Source organism: Pseudophryne corroboree, chromosome 1 (genome assembly GCF_028390025.1).
Source record: "Pseudophryne corroboree isolate aPseCor3 chromosome 1, aPseCor3.hap2, whole genome shotgun sequence".
Lineage (NCBI taxonomy): Eukaryota > Metazoa > Chordata > Amphibia > Anura > Myobatrachidae > Pseudophryne > Pseudophryne corroboree.
The window spans coordinates 524,757,949-524,775,465 of record NC_086444.1 but is presented as its reverse complement, the minus strand read 5'-3'; the positions used below and the strand labels follow the sequence as shown (position 1 = coordinate 524,775,465).

The window sequence follows — 17,517 nt, the reverse complement described above, 5'->3', positions numbered from 1 at the left end:
CTGTCAATTCTTTACCAAACAGAATATTTCCAGAAAAGGGCAAAGATTCCAAAACATTCTTAGAGTCTGAATCAGCTATCCACGTACGTAACCAAACTGCTCTGCGAGCAGCAATTGTAGAGGCTGATGCCTTAGAAGCAATAGTACCCATATCTAATGCAGCTTCTTCCAAGAATACTGCAGCCTGTTTAATATTAGCTATGCAGGATTTTTGCTCGCTAGAAACTGATGAAAAATCACCTTCCATTGCATTAGCCCAGGCAGCCACTGCCTTTGCAAATCCAAGCTAAAGCCATGGCTGGCTTTATGACTGCTTCAGACAGGGAAAAATAAGATTTTACTCACCGGTAAATCTATTTCTCATAGTCCGTAGTGGATGCTGGGGACTCCGTAAGGACCATGGGGAATAGACGGGCTCCGCAGGAGACTGGGCACTCTAAAGAAAGATTTAGTACTATCTGGTGTGCACTGGCTCCTCCCTCTATGCCCCTCCTCCAGACCTCAGTTAAGGAAACTGTGCCCGGAAGAGCAGACATTATAAGGAAAGGATTTTGGAATCCCGGGTAAGACTCATACCAGCCACACCAATCACACCGTATAACTTGTGATACACTTATCCAGTCAACAGTATGAACAACAACAGGGCATCAACAATGGATGCCAACATAACATAACCCATTATTAAGCAATAACTATATACACGTATTGCAGAAAGTCCGCACTAGGGACGGGCGCCCAGCATCCACTACGGACTACGAGAAATAGATTTATCGGTGAGTAAAATCTTATTTTCTCTAACGTCCTAGTGGATGCTGGGGACTCCGTAAGGACCATGGGGATTATACCAAAGCTCCCAAACGGGCGGGAGAGTGCGGATGACTCTGCAGCACCGAATGGGCAAACTCAAGGTCCTCCTCAGCCAGGGTATCAAACTTGTAGAATTTTGCAAATGTGTTTGAACCCGACCAAGTAGCAGCTCGGCAAAGCTGTAAAGCCGAGACCCCTCGGGCAGCCGCCCAAGAAGAGCCCACCTTCCTTGTGGAATGGGCTTTCACTGATTTTGGATGCTGCAATCCAGCCGCAGAATGAGCCTGCTGAATCGTGTTACAGATCCAGCGGGCAACGGTTTGCTTTGAAGCAGGAGCACCCAACTTGTTGGGGGCATATAGGATAAACAGCGAGTCAGTTTTCCTGACTCCAGCCGTTCTGGCTACATAAATCTTCAAAGCCCTGACTACATCTAGTAACCTGGAATCCTCCAAGTCACGAGTAGCCGCAGGCACTACAATAGGTTGGTTCAAATGAAAAGATGACACCACCTTTGGCAGAAATTGGGGACGAGTCCGCAATTCTGCCCTGTCCATATGAAAAACCAGATAGGGGCTCTTACATGACAAAGCCGCCAATTCTGACACACGCCTAGCCGAAGCTAAGGCCAATAGCGTGACCACCTTCCACGTGAGATACTTTAGCTCCACGGTCTTAAGTGGTTCAAACCAATGGGATTTTAGGAAACCCAACACCACGTTGAGATCCCAAGGTGCCACTGGTGGCACAAAAGGGGGCTGAATATGCAGCACTCCCTTAACAAACGTCTGAACTTCAGGAAGAGACGCCAGTTCCTTTTGAAAGAAAATGGATAGGGCCGAAATCTGGACCTTTATGGATCCCAACTTCAAGCCCATAGTCACTCCAGACTGTAGAAAGTGCAGAAATTCCAGTTGGAATTCCTCTGTAGGGGCCTTCCTGGCCTCACAGCAAGCAACATATTTTCACCATATGCGGTGATAATGCTTTGCTGTCACGTCCTTCCTAGCCTTTATCAGCGTAGGAATAACTTCCTCCGGAATGCCTTTTTCCGCTAGGATCCGGCGTTCAACCGCCATGCCGTCAAACACAGCCACGGTAAGTCTTGGAACAGGCAGGGCCCCTGTTGCAACAGGTCCTGTCTGAGAGGCAGAGGCCATGGGTCCTCTGTGAGCATTTCTTGCAGTTCAGGGTACCAAGGCCTTCTTGGCCAATCCGGAACAATGAGTATTGTTCTCACTCCTCATCTTCTTACGATTCTCAGCACCTTGGGTATGAGAGGAAGAGGAGGAAACACATAGACCGACTGGAACACCCACGGTGTTACCAGGGCGTCCACAGCTATCGCCTGAGGGTCTATTGATCTGGCGCAATACCGTTGTAGCTTTTTGTTGAGACGGGAGGCCATCATGTCTACCTGTGGCAGTTCCCATCGATTTGTAATCTGAATGAAGACTTCGTGATGAAGTCCCCACTCTCCCGGGTGAAGGTCGTGCCTGCTGAGGAAGTCTGCTTCCCAGTTGTCCACCCCCGGATTGAACACTGCTGACAGTGCTTGCACGTGATTCTCCGCCCACCGAAAAATCCTGGTGGCTTCCGCCATCGCGACTCTGCTTCTTGTGCCGCCCTGGCGGTTTACATGAGCCACCGCGGTGATGTTGTCTGACTGAATCAGCACCGGTTGGTTGCGAAGCAGGGGCTCCAATTGACTCAGGGCGTTGAATATGGCCCTTAGTTCCAGGATATTTATGTGCAGACAAGCCTCCTGACTTGACCACAACCCTTGGAAGTTTCTTCCCTGAGTGACTGCCCCCCACCCTCGGAGGCTCGCATCCGTGGTCACCAGGACCCAGTCCTGTATTCCGAACCTGCGGCCCTCGAGAAGGTGAGCACTCTGTAGCCACCACAGAAGAGACACCCTGGCCCTGGGGGACAGGGTGATCAGCCGATGCATCTGAAGATGCGATCCGGACCATTTGTCCAACAGATCCCATTGAAAGATCCTCGCATGGAACCTGCCGAAGGGAATGGCTTCGTACGATGCCACCATCTTTCCCAGGACTCGCGTGCAGTGATGCACCGACACCTGTTTCGGTTTTAAGAGGTCTCTGACTAGAGTCACAAGCTCTTGAGCCTTCTCCGTCGGGAGAAACACCTTCTTCTGGTCTGTGTCCAGAATCATGCCCAGAAAGGGCAGACGCGTCGTAGGAATCAGCTGCGACTTTGGGATATTCAGAATCCAGCCATGCTGTTGCAACACTTCCTGAGAGTGCGCTACGCTGATCTGCAACTGCTCCCTCGACCTCGCCTTTATGAGGAGATCGTCCAAGTATGGGATAACTGTGACTCCTTGCTTTCTCAGGATCACCATCATTTCTACCATTACCTTGGTAAATATTCTCGGTGCCGTGGAGAGCCCAAACGGCAACGTCTGGAATTGGTAATGACAGTCCTGTACCACAAATCTGAGGTACTACTGATGAGGCGGATAAATGGGGACATGCAAGTAAGCATCCTTGATGTCCAGAGACACCATAAAATCCCCCTCTTCCAGGCTTGCAATGACCGCTCTGAGCGATTCCATTTTGAACTTGAATCTTTTCAGATAAATGTTCAGGGACTTTAAATTTAATATAGGTCTGACCGAACCGTCCGGTTTCGGTACCACAAACATTGTGGAATAGTATCCCTTTCCCTGTTGAAGAAGGGGAACCTTGACCACCACCTGCTGGAGAAATAGCTTGTGAATTGCCGCTACCACTACTACCCTTTCTATGGGGGAAGCTGGCAGGGACGATTTTAGGTAACGTTGAGGGGGCATCACCTCGAATTCCAGCTTGTATCCCTGAGACACAATCTGTATAGCCCAGGGATCCACCTGTGAGCGAACCCACTGGTGGCTGAAATGTCGGAGACGCGCCCCCACCGCTCCTGGCTCCACCCGTGGAGCCCCAGCGTCATGCGGTGGATTTAGTGGAAGCCGGGGAGGACTTCTGTTCCTGGGAACTAGCTGTAAGGTGCAGCTTTTTTCCTCTACCCCTGCCTCTAGCAAGAAAGGAAGCACCTCTGACCTTCTTGCTTCTTTGTGCGCGAAAGGACTGCATTTGGTAATACGGTGCTTTCTTAGGTTGTGAGGGAATATATGGCAAAAAGTTTGACTTCCCAGCAGTAGCTGTGGAAACCAGGTCCGAGAGACCGTCCCCAAACAATTCCTCACCCTTGTAAGGTAACACCTCCATGTGTTTTTTGGAGTCGGCATCACCTGTCCACTGCCGAGTCTACAGGACCCTCCTGGCAGAAATTGACATTGCATTAATTCTAGAGCCCAGTAGGCAAATGTCCCTATGGGCATCCCTCATATATAGGACAGTGTCTTTTATATGCCCCAGGGTCAGCATAATGGTATCCCTGTCCGAGGTATCCATTTCCTCAGACAGATTATCTGTCCACGCTGCTACAGCACTACACATCCACGCCGACGCAATTGCCGGCCTCTTTAGAGTCCCTGAATGTGTATAAACAGATTTCAGGATACTTTCCTGCTTTCTATCTGCAGGATCCTTTAGGGTGGCCGTATCCTGCGACGGCAGGGCCACCTTCTTAGATAAGCGTGTGAGAGCTTTATCTACCCTAGGGGAGGATTCCCAGCGCACCCTGTACTCTGGCGGGAAAGGGTATGCCATAAGTAACCTTTTGGAAATCAGGACTTTCTTATCTGGGGAATCCCACGCTCTTTCACATAACTCATTTAACTCATGTGAAGGGGGAAAAGTCACCTCTTGCTTTTTCTCCCCATACATATAAACCCTCTTGTCAGGGACAGGGTTTACCTCTGATATGTGTAAAACATCCTTCATCGCTATAATCATGTAACGTATAGCTTTTGTCATTTTCGGTTGCAATTTTGCATCATCGTCGTCGACACTGGAGTCAGAATCCGTGTCGACATCTGTGTCAACCATTTTGGATAGTGGGCGCTTTTGAGACCCTGAGGGCCTCTGCGCTGTAGGATCAGGCATGGGTTGAGACCCTGACTGGCCCGAGGTATCAGCTTTATCCAACCTTTTATGTAAGGAGTTTACATTATCATTTAACACCTTCCACATATCCATCCAATCAGGTGTCGGCACCGTCGGCGGCGACACGTCAGTCAACTGCACTTGCTCTGCCTCCACATAGCCCTCTTCGTCAAACATGTCGACACGCGCGTACCGACACACCACACACACAGGGGATGCTCTAAATGAGGACAGGACCCCCACAAGGCCTTTTGGAGAGACAGAGAGAGAGTATGCCAGCACACACCCCAGCGCTATATAACCCAGGGATTACACAGTAATTTAGTGTTTACCCAGTAGCTGCTGTATTATGATTAATGCGCCTAAATTTATGTGCCCCCCCCTCTCTTTTTTTACCCTTCTACCGTGATTCTGCAGGGGAGAGCCTGGGTAGCTTCCTCTCAGCGGAGCTGTGGAAGGAAAATGGCGCTGGTGAGTGCTGAGGAAGAAGGCCCCGCCCCCTCAGCGGCGGGCTTCTGTCCCGCGATTTTTTGTAAAATAAATGGCGGGGGCTCAAACATATAACAGTGTCCCACTGTCTATATGCAGCTTTCGCCAGGAGGTATCAATTGCTGCCCAGGGCGCCCCCCCCCCTGCGCCCTGCACCCTACAGTGACCGGAGTGTGTGGGTTAGTGTGGGCGCAATGGCGCACAGCTGCAGTGCTGTGCGCTACCTCATGTGAAGGCAGGAGTCTTCTGCCGCCGATTTCGATGTCTTCTCCGCTTCTGCCGGCTTCTGTCTTCTGGCTCTGCGAGGGGGACGGCGGCGCGGCTCCGGGAACGGACGACAAGGTCAGGTCCTGTGTTCGATCCCTCTAGAGCTAATGGTGTCCAGTAGCCTAAGAAGCGCAACCTAGCCGCAGTTAGTAGGTTTGCTTCTCTCCCCTCAGTCCCACGTAGCAGAGAGTCTGTTGCCAGCAGAAGCTCTCTGAAAATAAAAAAAAACCTAACTAAAATACTTTCTTATTAGCAAGCTCAGGAGAGCTCACTAAAAGCACCCAGCTCTGTCCGGGCACAGATTCTAACTGAGGCCTGGAGGAGGGGCATAGATGGAGGAGCCAGTGCACACCAGATAGTACTAAATCTTTCTTTAGAGTGCCCAGTCTCCTGCGGAGCCCGTCTATTCCCCATGGTCCTTACGGAGTCCCCAGCATCTACTAGGACGTTAGAGAAATATGGTTTTTAGAAAACCATCCACTCTCCTATCCGTGACATCATTTAATGATGTTGACGGCAAAGGCAATATAGATATTCGAACTAATCGAATCACATGCATATCTACTTTAGGAGCCACCTCCCTTTTTAAACAGTCCCCGGCTGGAAAAGGATAATTGGAATCCCATTTTTTGGGAATTCTATATTTTTTTTATAGGGTGTTGCCCAAGCCTCTTCAATGCTTTCAGTCAGCTGGTCTGACCCTGGAAACTCAGTCTTAACTGTTTTTGGGCATTTAAACACAGGTGCCTTGGTTTTTAACACAGGCTCTGCTGAATCTTCTAAAGATAGAATGGCCTTCATTGCTCTATTTAATTCAGCTATATCCACTGAGCTGAGACCTTCTTCCTCCTCTTCATATGTCGAAGTAGAGTAAACTGAGCTTTCATCTTCCGATGAATCGTCATGTGTAGCCTGTGAAGGTGAAGATTTACTTACCATTGGTTTATCAGCTTGTCTCATTTGCTGGGGGGAAATTATATACCGTAGGTAGGGAGCTGCATGTATGGGTACCCCATTCCTGGTACCGAAGCTGTAGGAATTATCCATTCAGCTATACTGGACAAAGTCTGTGCAAACATAGCCCAAGGTGGATCCATCTGTACCTGATGTTGTACAGGGATCTGCGTTGTATTCTGCTGAAAAGCAAAACAATTTGCACATAAACCATCCTGAACCAGATCCTGAGAAAATAATACAGTTTTGCAAGACAAACAGGATATGAGTGTTGGTATTACTGTAAGTGTACCTGCGTCACCTTTGCTGCTCTTAGACATGATAAATAATCAGCACTTTCACAGTGTACTACACAATTTGTAACTAATCAATTTAACCTTCTAAATTGATATCAATCTGACCCTACCCATGCACCAGCATTGAGGATCGGAAGAAACAACTGACAACAAATACTAAAGTCAGAAATCACACTAGCAGTCAGTCATATGTTATATATTAGTCATATGAGCACATCAACTACAAAACTTTTTTTTAAGTATGTAGGCGAACATTTACTGAATCATGTATAAACAGATCTAACGTATTCAGACGCAATGCGAAGAAAACCACAGTAAATGTACACTGACTCATATGCAAAAGGCACTAATCTGAACTATTCATACTGAAAAAGTAGATAGAATTTTAGTGCTGTATAGCCCGTACTCAGAATGGGATACAGGGAGACTCACCTCGCTTCCAAGATTGATCAATACATTAGCAAACGCTGAGTGGATCCAGGCACTACTAGTGTACACTGCCGCTCCAGCCTATAGTGAACACAGACGCTTAGTGAACACAGAGGCACCGGTCACACAGCCGCCTATGCTGCGACCGGGGATCCTCACAGTTGCATTCAGTGAACACAGACGCAGCGATCACACAGTCGCCTATGCTGCGACCAGGTCTCTTGTGGTAGCGCTCAGTGAACACCGATGCAGTGGCCTGCTGCGACAGAGTCCCCTCGTGGTAGCGTCTGAGACGGAAGCGAGGAAACAGTTCATGGCGGGAAACTCCGGGGAAACTGGTCATGAACCGGGGGGGCAGGGGGGGGGGCACCAGGAGAGTGTCTGAGTCCCCACTGCTGACATCAACCCTAGGGATCGTGGCCTCATGCTATTCCTGGTGCCTAAGATCCCTAAAGCCTAGCGCTGGAGCACCCGTGGTGGCGGCGCGTCAGCTACTGTTTGGTAGTCTCCTCCCAACACAGTGCGGCTGTGTCCGTATTCCATTATGCTACGCGGAACCGATGCCTTACCTTCTCTCCATGCTCCGGCCACAGCCTGGTAACGTCTGATGGACCTGCTAGTATACCCGACACCGACGCCCTCCGAAACAGCACTGTACTCATGGGTAAGCGTTGTCGCGACCCGGCGGAGAGTTGTTGGAGCAACTCTTTCCAATATGCGTATAAGACGCTGTTTAGAAAGATCACTCAAAAAATAGTTAAACTATAAAAATAAAATAAGAAAGCTTGGGGCTGCTAAAGAAACAGGTCCGGCTCCTACCGCACTAAAAAAAACTGATTTGGCTGAGCCAGTGGGCGGGATATATGGACGGGCCCGTTGCATCCTGGGAGGCCGGAAAGCTTTTGATCATTTGGTGCCAATCCGCTGTCGCTCCATCATATCCCATTGTTATCCTGTGGATAACCTGTGGACCCTGCCGGAGAAAAACACATTTACATTTTTTTGGATTTAAATAGCAGCATAAGAAAAGAAAATTTAAGTTTATGCATTTTAGTGGAGATTAAAGAAGAATTTGGCATGTACACACTGTGTTTTTCAAGGCTGCATACCAAGCTTAGAGCCACTGTCCCTGTACCCTGGATCATGTAGCATGCACCAGTGCCAGCTGATCTTTGCCTTGATCTCTGTTGTTCAGAAGACAGTCAATTGATAGACTGGCAGAACAGGGACACATTTAACTCTGTCAGCAGTCTCAGCAGTACAATTTTATTACTACACCCTATTGAAATGTCTTTTCTGGTGTGCTTTCAGTATATATAGGCAATATAGGCAACAGGAAATTAAAGCTAAGTTGTCGTATAACACAATTTATTACAGTTTAGGCAATTTATTACAGCATAGGTGCTACTGAAGTTGGTGCTCAGCTTGTTTCTAAAGCATGTGTAATTGTTATAGCAATAAACTTGGAACAGTGCAATGATTTTCTATATCGCAGTGTATAACGAAAGTTAACAAACTTCTTGTCAGAAAGTACTCACACTTAATACATAGTGTTCACTCTAGGCTGTTTTAGTAGGGCGCCACGCCCTGCCCGTTTTTTAGAAGGCAAAACCCGCCCTGCTAAAACAGCCGCCCGCTTCCTGCCCTCCCAGCGTGTAAAGATGTCGTGCGCATGCGCGCGGCATCCATTCACGCATTGGGAGAGAGCTGGGGGAAGCCCAGCACCGACGGAGGTGCTGGGCACGCCCCCAACAGTGACGTTGATGGCCACAGACGCCCTCTATAGCAGCGTCTGTGGGCCGCACCGCCCACTAAAATGCCGGGAGTGGCCCACTAATTTGCATGGCCGCGCTCCCCGTTTTGGGCGTGTCAATATGCCCCCGAACTCCGGCGCCCTGCCCCTTCATCATCCTAGAAGGAACACTAAATACATTTATATTGGAGAGCATTTACATTGAGTTTTTGCACACTTTAATTCAGTATTAACAGCCACTCAATCAACTAAGTGCTTGTTTTACATCTACTCCAATTCACTTATAGATTAATGTTTCAATCTGAAGTGAATGTGGAGTGAAAAGTGAGTGCCACCACACAAACACACCCTTTCTGAGACAAAGAAACATTCCTTTAAAAACGTATTGCTAGACAATGAATCACAAACTATTAAATACAGCAAGGATGGAAATTAATGAATCAATCAATCTGTATATAGCTCAATGATAATCTCGGTATCAGGTGTTAACATTTCAAGACCATGTGAAGAACAGAAGCAGAATACCCGATAAGCTTCCCAGGGTACTTGTTTTTCATCCGATAACACATGGGTCCAGGAACTTATCTCAGATCCCATGTGTTATCAGCTGACAATGGGTCATTTACGGAACGATAAAAACGGGCTAGAATTTGATAGCCCAATAGTAATATTGGGCTAAAAAGACAGTTTTTATCGTGCTGTAAATTACCGCAAGTAATAGGATCCAGGTGTATATCTCTGTTGCGTGTCTGTGTGAATTCACTGCATCAGTTCAGCTCACTCAAATGAAGACCACAAGCAACATTAATTTGGAATAATACCAGGGGGATCCCTTTATAAATAGGCTTTTCTAAGACCTCAAGGCGACATGCCTGTAATCACAGTGGTTAAAACCAGCCAACTCTGCCTCACAGTCTAAGACACTCCCAATATGTATAAATACAATGATGTTGATAGCTATACTTGGAGCCGATACATAAGGCAGATAACATCTACAAGAAGAAATCAAAGAAAATATGGTGCAGCAACTAGCATATTATTTACCCATTCAAATTGTGTCCTATATTTTGGGTTGCAAGATCTGGTAACAAAATGAACAGTCAGACCAACAGTAATTTTCCAACCATGGCCCTCATTCCGAGTTGTTCGCTCGCAAGCTGCTTTTAGCAGCTTTGCACACGCTAAGCCGCCGCCTACTGGGAGTGAATCTTAGCATAGTAAAATTGCGAACGAAAGATTCTCAAAATTGCGATTACACACCTCTTAGCAGTTTCTGAGTAGCTTCAAACTTACTCGGCATCTGCGATCAGTTCAGTGCTTGTCGTTCCTGGTTTGACGTCACAAACACACCCAGCGTTCGCCCAGACACTCCTCCGTTTCTTCAGCCACTCCCGCGTTTTTCACAGAAACGGTAGCGTTTTTTCGCACACACCCATAAAACGGCCTGTTTCCGCCCAGAAACACCCACTTCCTGTCAATCACATTACGATCACCAGAAAAAAACGAGAGTAAAATTCCTAACTGCATAGCAAATTTACTTGGCGCAGTCGCACTGCGGACATTGCGCATGCGCATTCGCGACTAATCGCTCCGTTTGCGAAAAAAAAAATAACGAGCGAACAACTCGGAATGACCCCCCATATCTCAGAAAATTCCCAGCAATTGCCTGATCTGATTAATACACCGCACTGTGTTTACTGTGGGCTACTGACCAATAATACCAGTGTTAGCACAACGGGACGGATGTAACGGAAGTCAGAGTTGGCCGGAGGTGTGGGTTGTTGGCTGAACTCGGATGTTTTTTTTAAAGCTGCAATCATGTACACGGCAAAACCATGCTTTGTAAACTATTACCACTTTTAAAAATAATCTCTGAATTTTAATAGCCGAAAACAAGTGGTGCATTTTGCAAACAGATGTTCAATTCTATTTTCTAATTTATATAAATTATTATATTTTTTAATAAAAATATGGCCTTTTAAAATTATGGTTATTGTATTGTTCAAACGTGTTGGGGCTGAAATGCCGGCATGCAGGATGCCGATGGTCGGAATACCAACCGTGGCATCCCGATGGTTAGAGTCCCAACAGGGGTCTGGTAAGTATGCTAACCCTCCTCCCCTAACCCTAACCTTCCCTTACCGCAGCCTAAACCTAACCTTCCCCGGTGGTGCCTAAATCTAACCCCCTCTTCCCGCCGTATAAACATAATCCCTCCACCACCCCTCACACACCCTAACCCTCCCCGTGGGCGCCTAAGACTAACCCCCACAACCTAAACCTAACCCCCTCTTCCAGAAGCCTAACCCTATCCCTCCCCCCCGCAGCCTAAAACTAACTACTCGCAACCCACCTCTCTGGCGGCCCGGCAGTCACCTGTTTGGGATCCTGACACAGGAATTCCAAGCACTGTTGGGATTCCGGCGTCGGTATTTTGACTTCCAGGATCCCGTCCAGATCCCGTTTAAGCACCTCCTTGTTGCTCCCAAGTCCCTCCTCTGCCCTATTTATTGCCTTCTATTTCTGCAAAGTTACAGAATGCATGTCACATCAGATGTAGGCCAATGTGCTGTCGGCAGTTTTTAACATACTTCTAGGAGAAAAGTTATGCAAAAAATACTCTTTTTCCCCAGACTGGCTCCCTATGATGTGTAATTCTGCACATCATAGGGAGCACTAATAGAAAGTTTTAGATCAGCTTCCAATGGTCATCCCACATAAAAATTCTCTACTTAACAGATGATTATATTACGGAATATGACAAGTATTGTTAGTATTGGACAAACAATTAGACATTCTGACTAGGTTTTCCGAATGGTATTTTTTCTAGTTCGCAATCCGTGCTTCACATAACGTCAACTGACAAATTGGTAGGTTGCAGGTCACCTGGGTCAAATAAGGTTATGTAATATACAGTAGGCTGAATTAAGGAACTTAATTCCCTATTCAGCATTATTATAATCTGCTTTAGTTTCAGAGTTTGTGAGATAACAAAGTCCTACAGAATAATCTCACGTGGTACTAATTTAAATTAAATGTGGGGTGTATAACAGACACAATGATGAATGTGATAAAACATTTAACAATACCACACGCCAACAGAAAACATTAATAAATGTAGTAACAACTGTACTTACCACAAGCTTTAGCAGCAGTGATGGATATCTCCTCCGCATTATACTCGCCAGGGGGTAAGACTAGGTAATCCCCTTCGGCCTTGCCCAATGCATGATATAGGAAAATGTGAAATCCTGGCTCACTGGGCCTTGACGAATTGACATTAGTTTGGACATCTCCACTCGGGCGAACAATAGGAATTGTGGTTATGTTCATTTCAGTCATTGTAAGGCAAGCCATTACATCACTGCATTAGGAAGCATTACCTTAAAAACAAAAAGAAAAAAAAAATGTTTTTAGTGTGTTTGAAGACTATTAAACATTTCTGAGGACTAATTTCACAAGCTATGTACGAATTACAATTAATGGGAGGGATTCAAATGTTTGAAAAGTCGGTTGGGTGTCTGTTTTTTCCTATCTAATAGACAGGAAAAAACAGACACCCAACTGACTTTTCAAGCAATTGAATATCCCCAAAGTATGCTGCTATAACCTCATATTGACATTAAAATAAATGATCACGTTCTATATTATTCTCTGTCGGCAATAAGTATTTGCCCTGAAACTACTACAGCAGTACTACTACTACTACTACTACTGTACTGTAGAATTTGGTGATGCTTTCTTTTATTTGAACTAAAACTTATTTTTTCGAAACTAAGCCTGCAAGAACTGTCCTCTCATTCATGTCCAAAAATTAAAAAATGGCAAAAATTTTACGTATTTTCATCTCAAGATCTTTTAATTTTCAATAGTTTGTCCCCACTGCTATAGCGGCCATTTACCTCAAACCCTGTACATGGTCAAAGAAAATTTTATACCCCTTTCACATCGCCAAAATAACCCGCGTTATTTTGGCGGTCGACCCAGGTCGAGGTGCAGTGTGAAACCGTCAAAGTGAAACAACCCAGGTTGAGCAACCCAGCATTTCAACCTGGGATTAAATACTGGGTTATTCAACCCGAGACGCAAAAAAAGGCACTCATTGGATGTTCATGTGTCTCCATTTGCTTCCTTTTGACACCTCATCTTTGTAAGTAAGAAAAAGTAAATTTTAAATAACATCCATTCATTGGTGCCCCAGGTTCAGTGTGATAGGGGCCAACCCAGGTGGGATCCGGGTTTTAAAATCCCAGGTCGGACCCAGGTTTGCAATGTGAAAGCGGTATTACTTAGGTTTATGCTGGCAGCACGCTGCATTATCGCAAATTAGATCATACTGCAACATGAACTAATTGCAGAGTGTTTAGATCTGTAATGGGGCATGCTCCAAAGAGGACCAATACTACAGTATTCAAGTTTGTTCCAAAACTTATTTTACACAAAAAGAGAGATATCTATAAATGTACAGTTAGGTTAATTGGATTCTGACAAAATTAACACTTTTGTGTGAGTGGGAGTGCATGTGATAAACCTGAGGACTCTCCATAAATGTCAGAGAGACTCCCTGAAATAGTGGTGATCTCTCTGACTACCTAGACAGTCTAGAAATCTCCATGGGACAGGTGGACACAACACAATGATGAAATTATCACTCTCTGTCCACCATGGAGGAAAGCCAGAGGAGAAGGAGGAGGAGGACGAGGAGGAGGAGGAGGATGTGGGCTATATGGAAATGTCCACTGCAAGATGCAAATAAAGAGTGGGGAGTGTCCATGTGTAGCCTTTGTCCAGAGAAAAGTGTGTGTGTGTGTGTGTGTGGGGGGGGGAGGAGCACAATTTCTACAGTAGATTCTGGCCTTTGAGCAGTTCTGGTGGTAATTGGCATCGTACACCCTATAACCATTATAGATATGCCAATGGCCTCCACTCTCCACTGATGGCTCATGAGTGGCTGTATGCACAAGGATGTTTGATGAATTACATGGAATGTATGACGAATTGCATGAGCCTGGTGGGAAGAAAATCTTTTCATAGCTTATTTTTTATATCTGTCCGATATATAGTGTGTCAGGAATTAGGCTACTGTTATGTCTTTGGAGAGATCGCGTAGGAACAGCCAGATGGTAAGATTTTGGTCTGCTTAAACATACACTGCAGTATGTATAACTAGTGATACACAGAATGGAGCTGCTCACAAGCCTATTACAGGAGTGTAATGCCCCCTATATATTAGAGACATATTGTCACCAATTCCAGATCCCCTGGTGGCGGGTCGCGGAAGCAGGAATGTTAAACAAGTTTCAAAACCTCAATTCCCCTTTCATTCCCAAAAATGGTTGTGATTGTCAAATCAGGGATTTTTAAGAAAATTAATTTCCCAGATTCAGGTAGGGTAGGTGAATTGGGACTCAGATGTATGGGAACCTTAAGGGAGTGGTTAATCCAGGGATCAGTAGCTGGATGGAATACGGATCTTTGTATTGCCATATTGGGGGATCTTGTGGTTCCTCCAGGTGAGTTGATGGAATACACTGTAATATGCAGATTACAGCACCCATCAAAATAAAATAAAAACTGTTTAGTTGCCAAGGATATTTGAACATATTTAAGGCAATTTGGTGTTGCTGACTTCAAAAATGAAAGTGTTTTTTTTTACTACTTGGCTCTAGTTCTCTTAATAATGGATAGCCTCAATTAATAGGGAACGCAGGTCCTCATTTACAGCGGACTGCAATGCTTACGACTGCGCTGAAGTCCGTGGTACTGCAGTCTTCGCATGTGCAGGCTACCAGATGCAATTGCATCATTGAGTGCAGCTTCTGAGTTCAGTTGGACTGGAAGAATCACATGACAGAATCTGATATTGCCACACCCATGCAGCCAGTTTGTTTACAATAACATAATAATAATAATAATAATAATAATAATATTGTAGCCGATATTACATTTCTTATACACGTTGACACATTTCAAAAATTCTTTAACTTGGTACACTGTGTAAAAATCAAGTTGCCTCACAGATGACAAAAGAACCCAACATTTATATTTTAAAACTGGCATTTTTTGTAATGTACGAATGTTTATTGCCACTAACTGATCAAAGTGAACAAATTATTTCACACCTACTACAAGTGCATGGCAATGAGAGATCTTAATCTCCTTCAAGTATTTTTTTTTTTAAATAATCTCCAAAATCTTTTAATTTAATTATCAAATTATGTCAATTAGAGCACTTAATGCGTATTCAGAATGATTGTTATTTCTAATAAAATTAAACAGAATTGTGTTTAAAATACCTAGTTATGTAATTTGAGCATTACATAAATAATAAATTTACAACAATTTTGGGGACATTTTAAAAAAAATATTAGCCAGTTAGGTGTTAAGAAAAAAACAAAACCATGAGTAACATTCTGCATGAGAGAGTTACCACTAGTGGTTAAAGCATTTTTCATAGGTTTTTTTATTTTTTTAAATCATTTTTTGTAAAAAATTTTTATTGCATGTGTGAATGGATGTCAGGAACAGAAGCGCAGAGACAAGGATGCCACCCTGTTTTCAAGGGGTGGCAAAGCCAACTTGTGCAACCCATGTTAATATGATTTTATTAGAGAATAATTATCAAATGTGTTCAATATTAAATATTAATCAAAAGGCATTAAAAAAGCTGTAATTTATTCCCAATTGCAAAGTACAATGGAAATTGCTGGTGCTATATAAAATATATTCATTTTATCCTGGCCTTCAATAAAATGTTTTTTTTCCCTTACCCAACATATTTGGCAGACTGTGCCACCCTAGCTCACATTAAAAACAGCCTGTGTCCACCTCACTATACCCACAAGCAATTTATTGCTCCTACCCAGTATAATGTATTGCAATTAGTACTTTAAAATGCACTCTGTTACGAAACAGAAAAATAAACAAATTGACATTTAAACTAAATGCATTCAATAATGGAGACTAGTAGGTTCTTCACTGCAAAAATCTACTGTTTCTTTGGATGAAAACTTGACATCAGACATCTAAAATAACATTGTGTGCATATCCTTAGTCTGCTAATGGATGCAGTCAATGTCGGCATTTACAAAGTCAACAGTTAGGATGTTGATATTGTCACAATGTCAATAGTGAACATGTCCACATCCACAGAATAACAACATATGAAATGGCGTCATTCTGCGTGAACCAGAGGGTTAAGCTCTGGCACCGAAGAGTTAGGGATGCTCAACACAGGAACAACAGAAAAGAACAATAAGTTGACTGCTAGACCTGAATGACATCAGTGAAGTACTGGACCCACCAGAAACATTTTGTTCACATTCTAATCATGTCAACATTTCATTAATGTCAACATGATGAATGTTGACAGAGTCAATGCTGCCATGCATGTCGATATTACAACCATGTAAACATTATGAATGTCAACTAAAAATGCCAAATCAATCAGCTAAAACTATGATACTGACCCTGCATGTCTGAATAGGTTTTCCCTAAATGATAAATGGTTGTTGTATCCACGCAATAGCAACAATGCCACCTGTACTAAAGAACAGTTTAGTTGGTACAGTTGTTGTTGCCTCCCAGTACTGGTACCAATGATACTGTAATTTAATTCAGACTAAGTAAAAGCTTGACTTTAATCCATGAATGAACACACCTTGCCGCTAAATTAGCTCCTCATGAAACCCTCCTGCAACTCCGCCACATCTCCAAGCAACTTTACTGTTCCCCTACACCCATCTTCCCATCACGATTAACTTTTAATTGTACTACAAATGTACTCCCATACAGTATGACAAGTTGCCCAACTCCCCTACTCTCCCTGATGCCCTCTCTTCATGTTAGAATATAACACTGAACTAGGGCACTCGCCATTATATGCATACAGCATAAACAGGTAGTGCAGTGGTCAGGGAACAGGAGTAAATTACCCCAAATGGGGTAAAAATGAAATTCCTGGGGGTAATGGACAGTCGCGCTGCTGAGACACAGCCGGGCATGCATATGAATCTATATGCATGCCCCGCTGTGTCTCGGCAGCGCGACCGTCCATTACCCCCAGGAATTTCATTTAATTGCATATAGAATCTATATATAGATTCTATATGCATGCCCGGCTGTGTGTTTTACAGTACTGTAGTGTACAAGGATCTGACGCAGGCCCCGCCTCCAAGTCTAGTTGCTGCGCCATCTCGGCAGCACGCAGTCTGTACTGCCGCTGCGGCGCAGAGTTTCTTTGCCTGGTTATAGACTCCTGTCAGGGTATACCCATCTCTAGTCTAGGGAAAAAAATTGGCACAGACTGTCACTATATCATCTTGAAATACTGACACTAATAGTTGCCTCGACGTCACATTATCAATGGCTATACCACACACAACCTGGCAGCCATTGATTATGATGATGATTACCATGTATGGCTGTGTGTGGTACAAATTGTGTACCACACACAGCCATTATGTGTGATACAAAATTTGTACCACACACAGCCATACATGGT

The 17,517-nt window shown here is 44.6% G+C and overlaps 1 protein-coding gene across 2 annotated transcripts in view; it reads right to left on the bottom strand.

Annotated features, from left to right (window-relative positions):
- The window catches only part of JAK2 (Janus kinase 2), a 457,412-nt gene that overhangs the window by 316,503 nt on the left and 123,392 nt on the right, over positions 1–17,517 (bottom strand). For both annotated transcript variants that reach the window (XM_063913981.1, XM_063913980.1), the window contains one exon: positions 12,152–12,397. In XM_063913981.1, coding sequence (XP_063770051.1) covers positions 12,152–12,371 — 220 coding nt within the window. In that variant the 5' untranslated portion in view covers positions 12,372–12,397. The remainder of the gene's footprint in view (positions 1–12,151; positions 12,398–17,517) is intronic.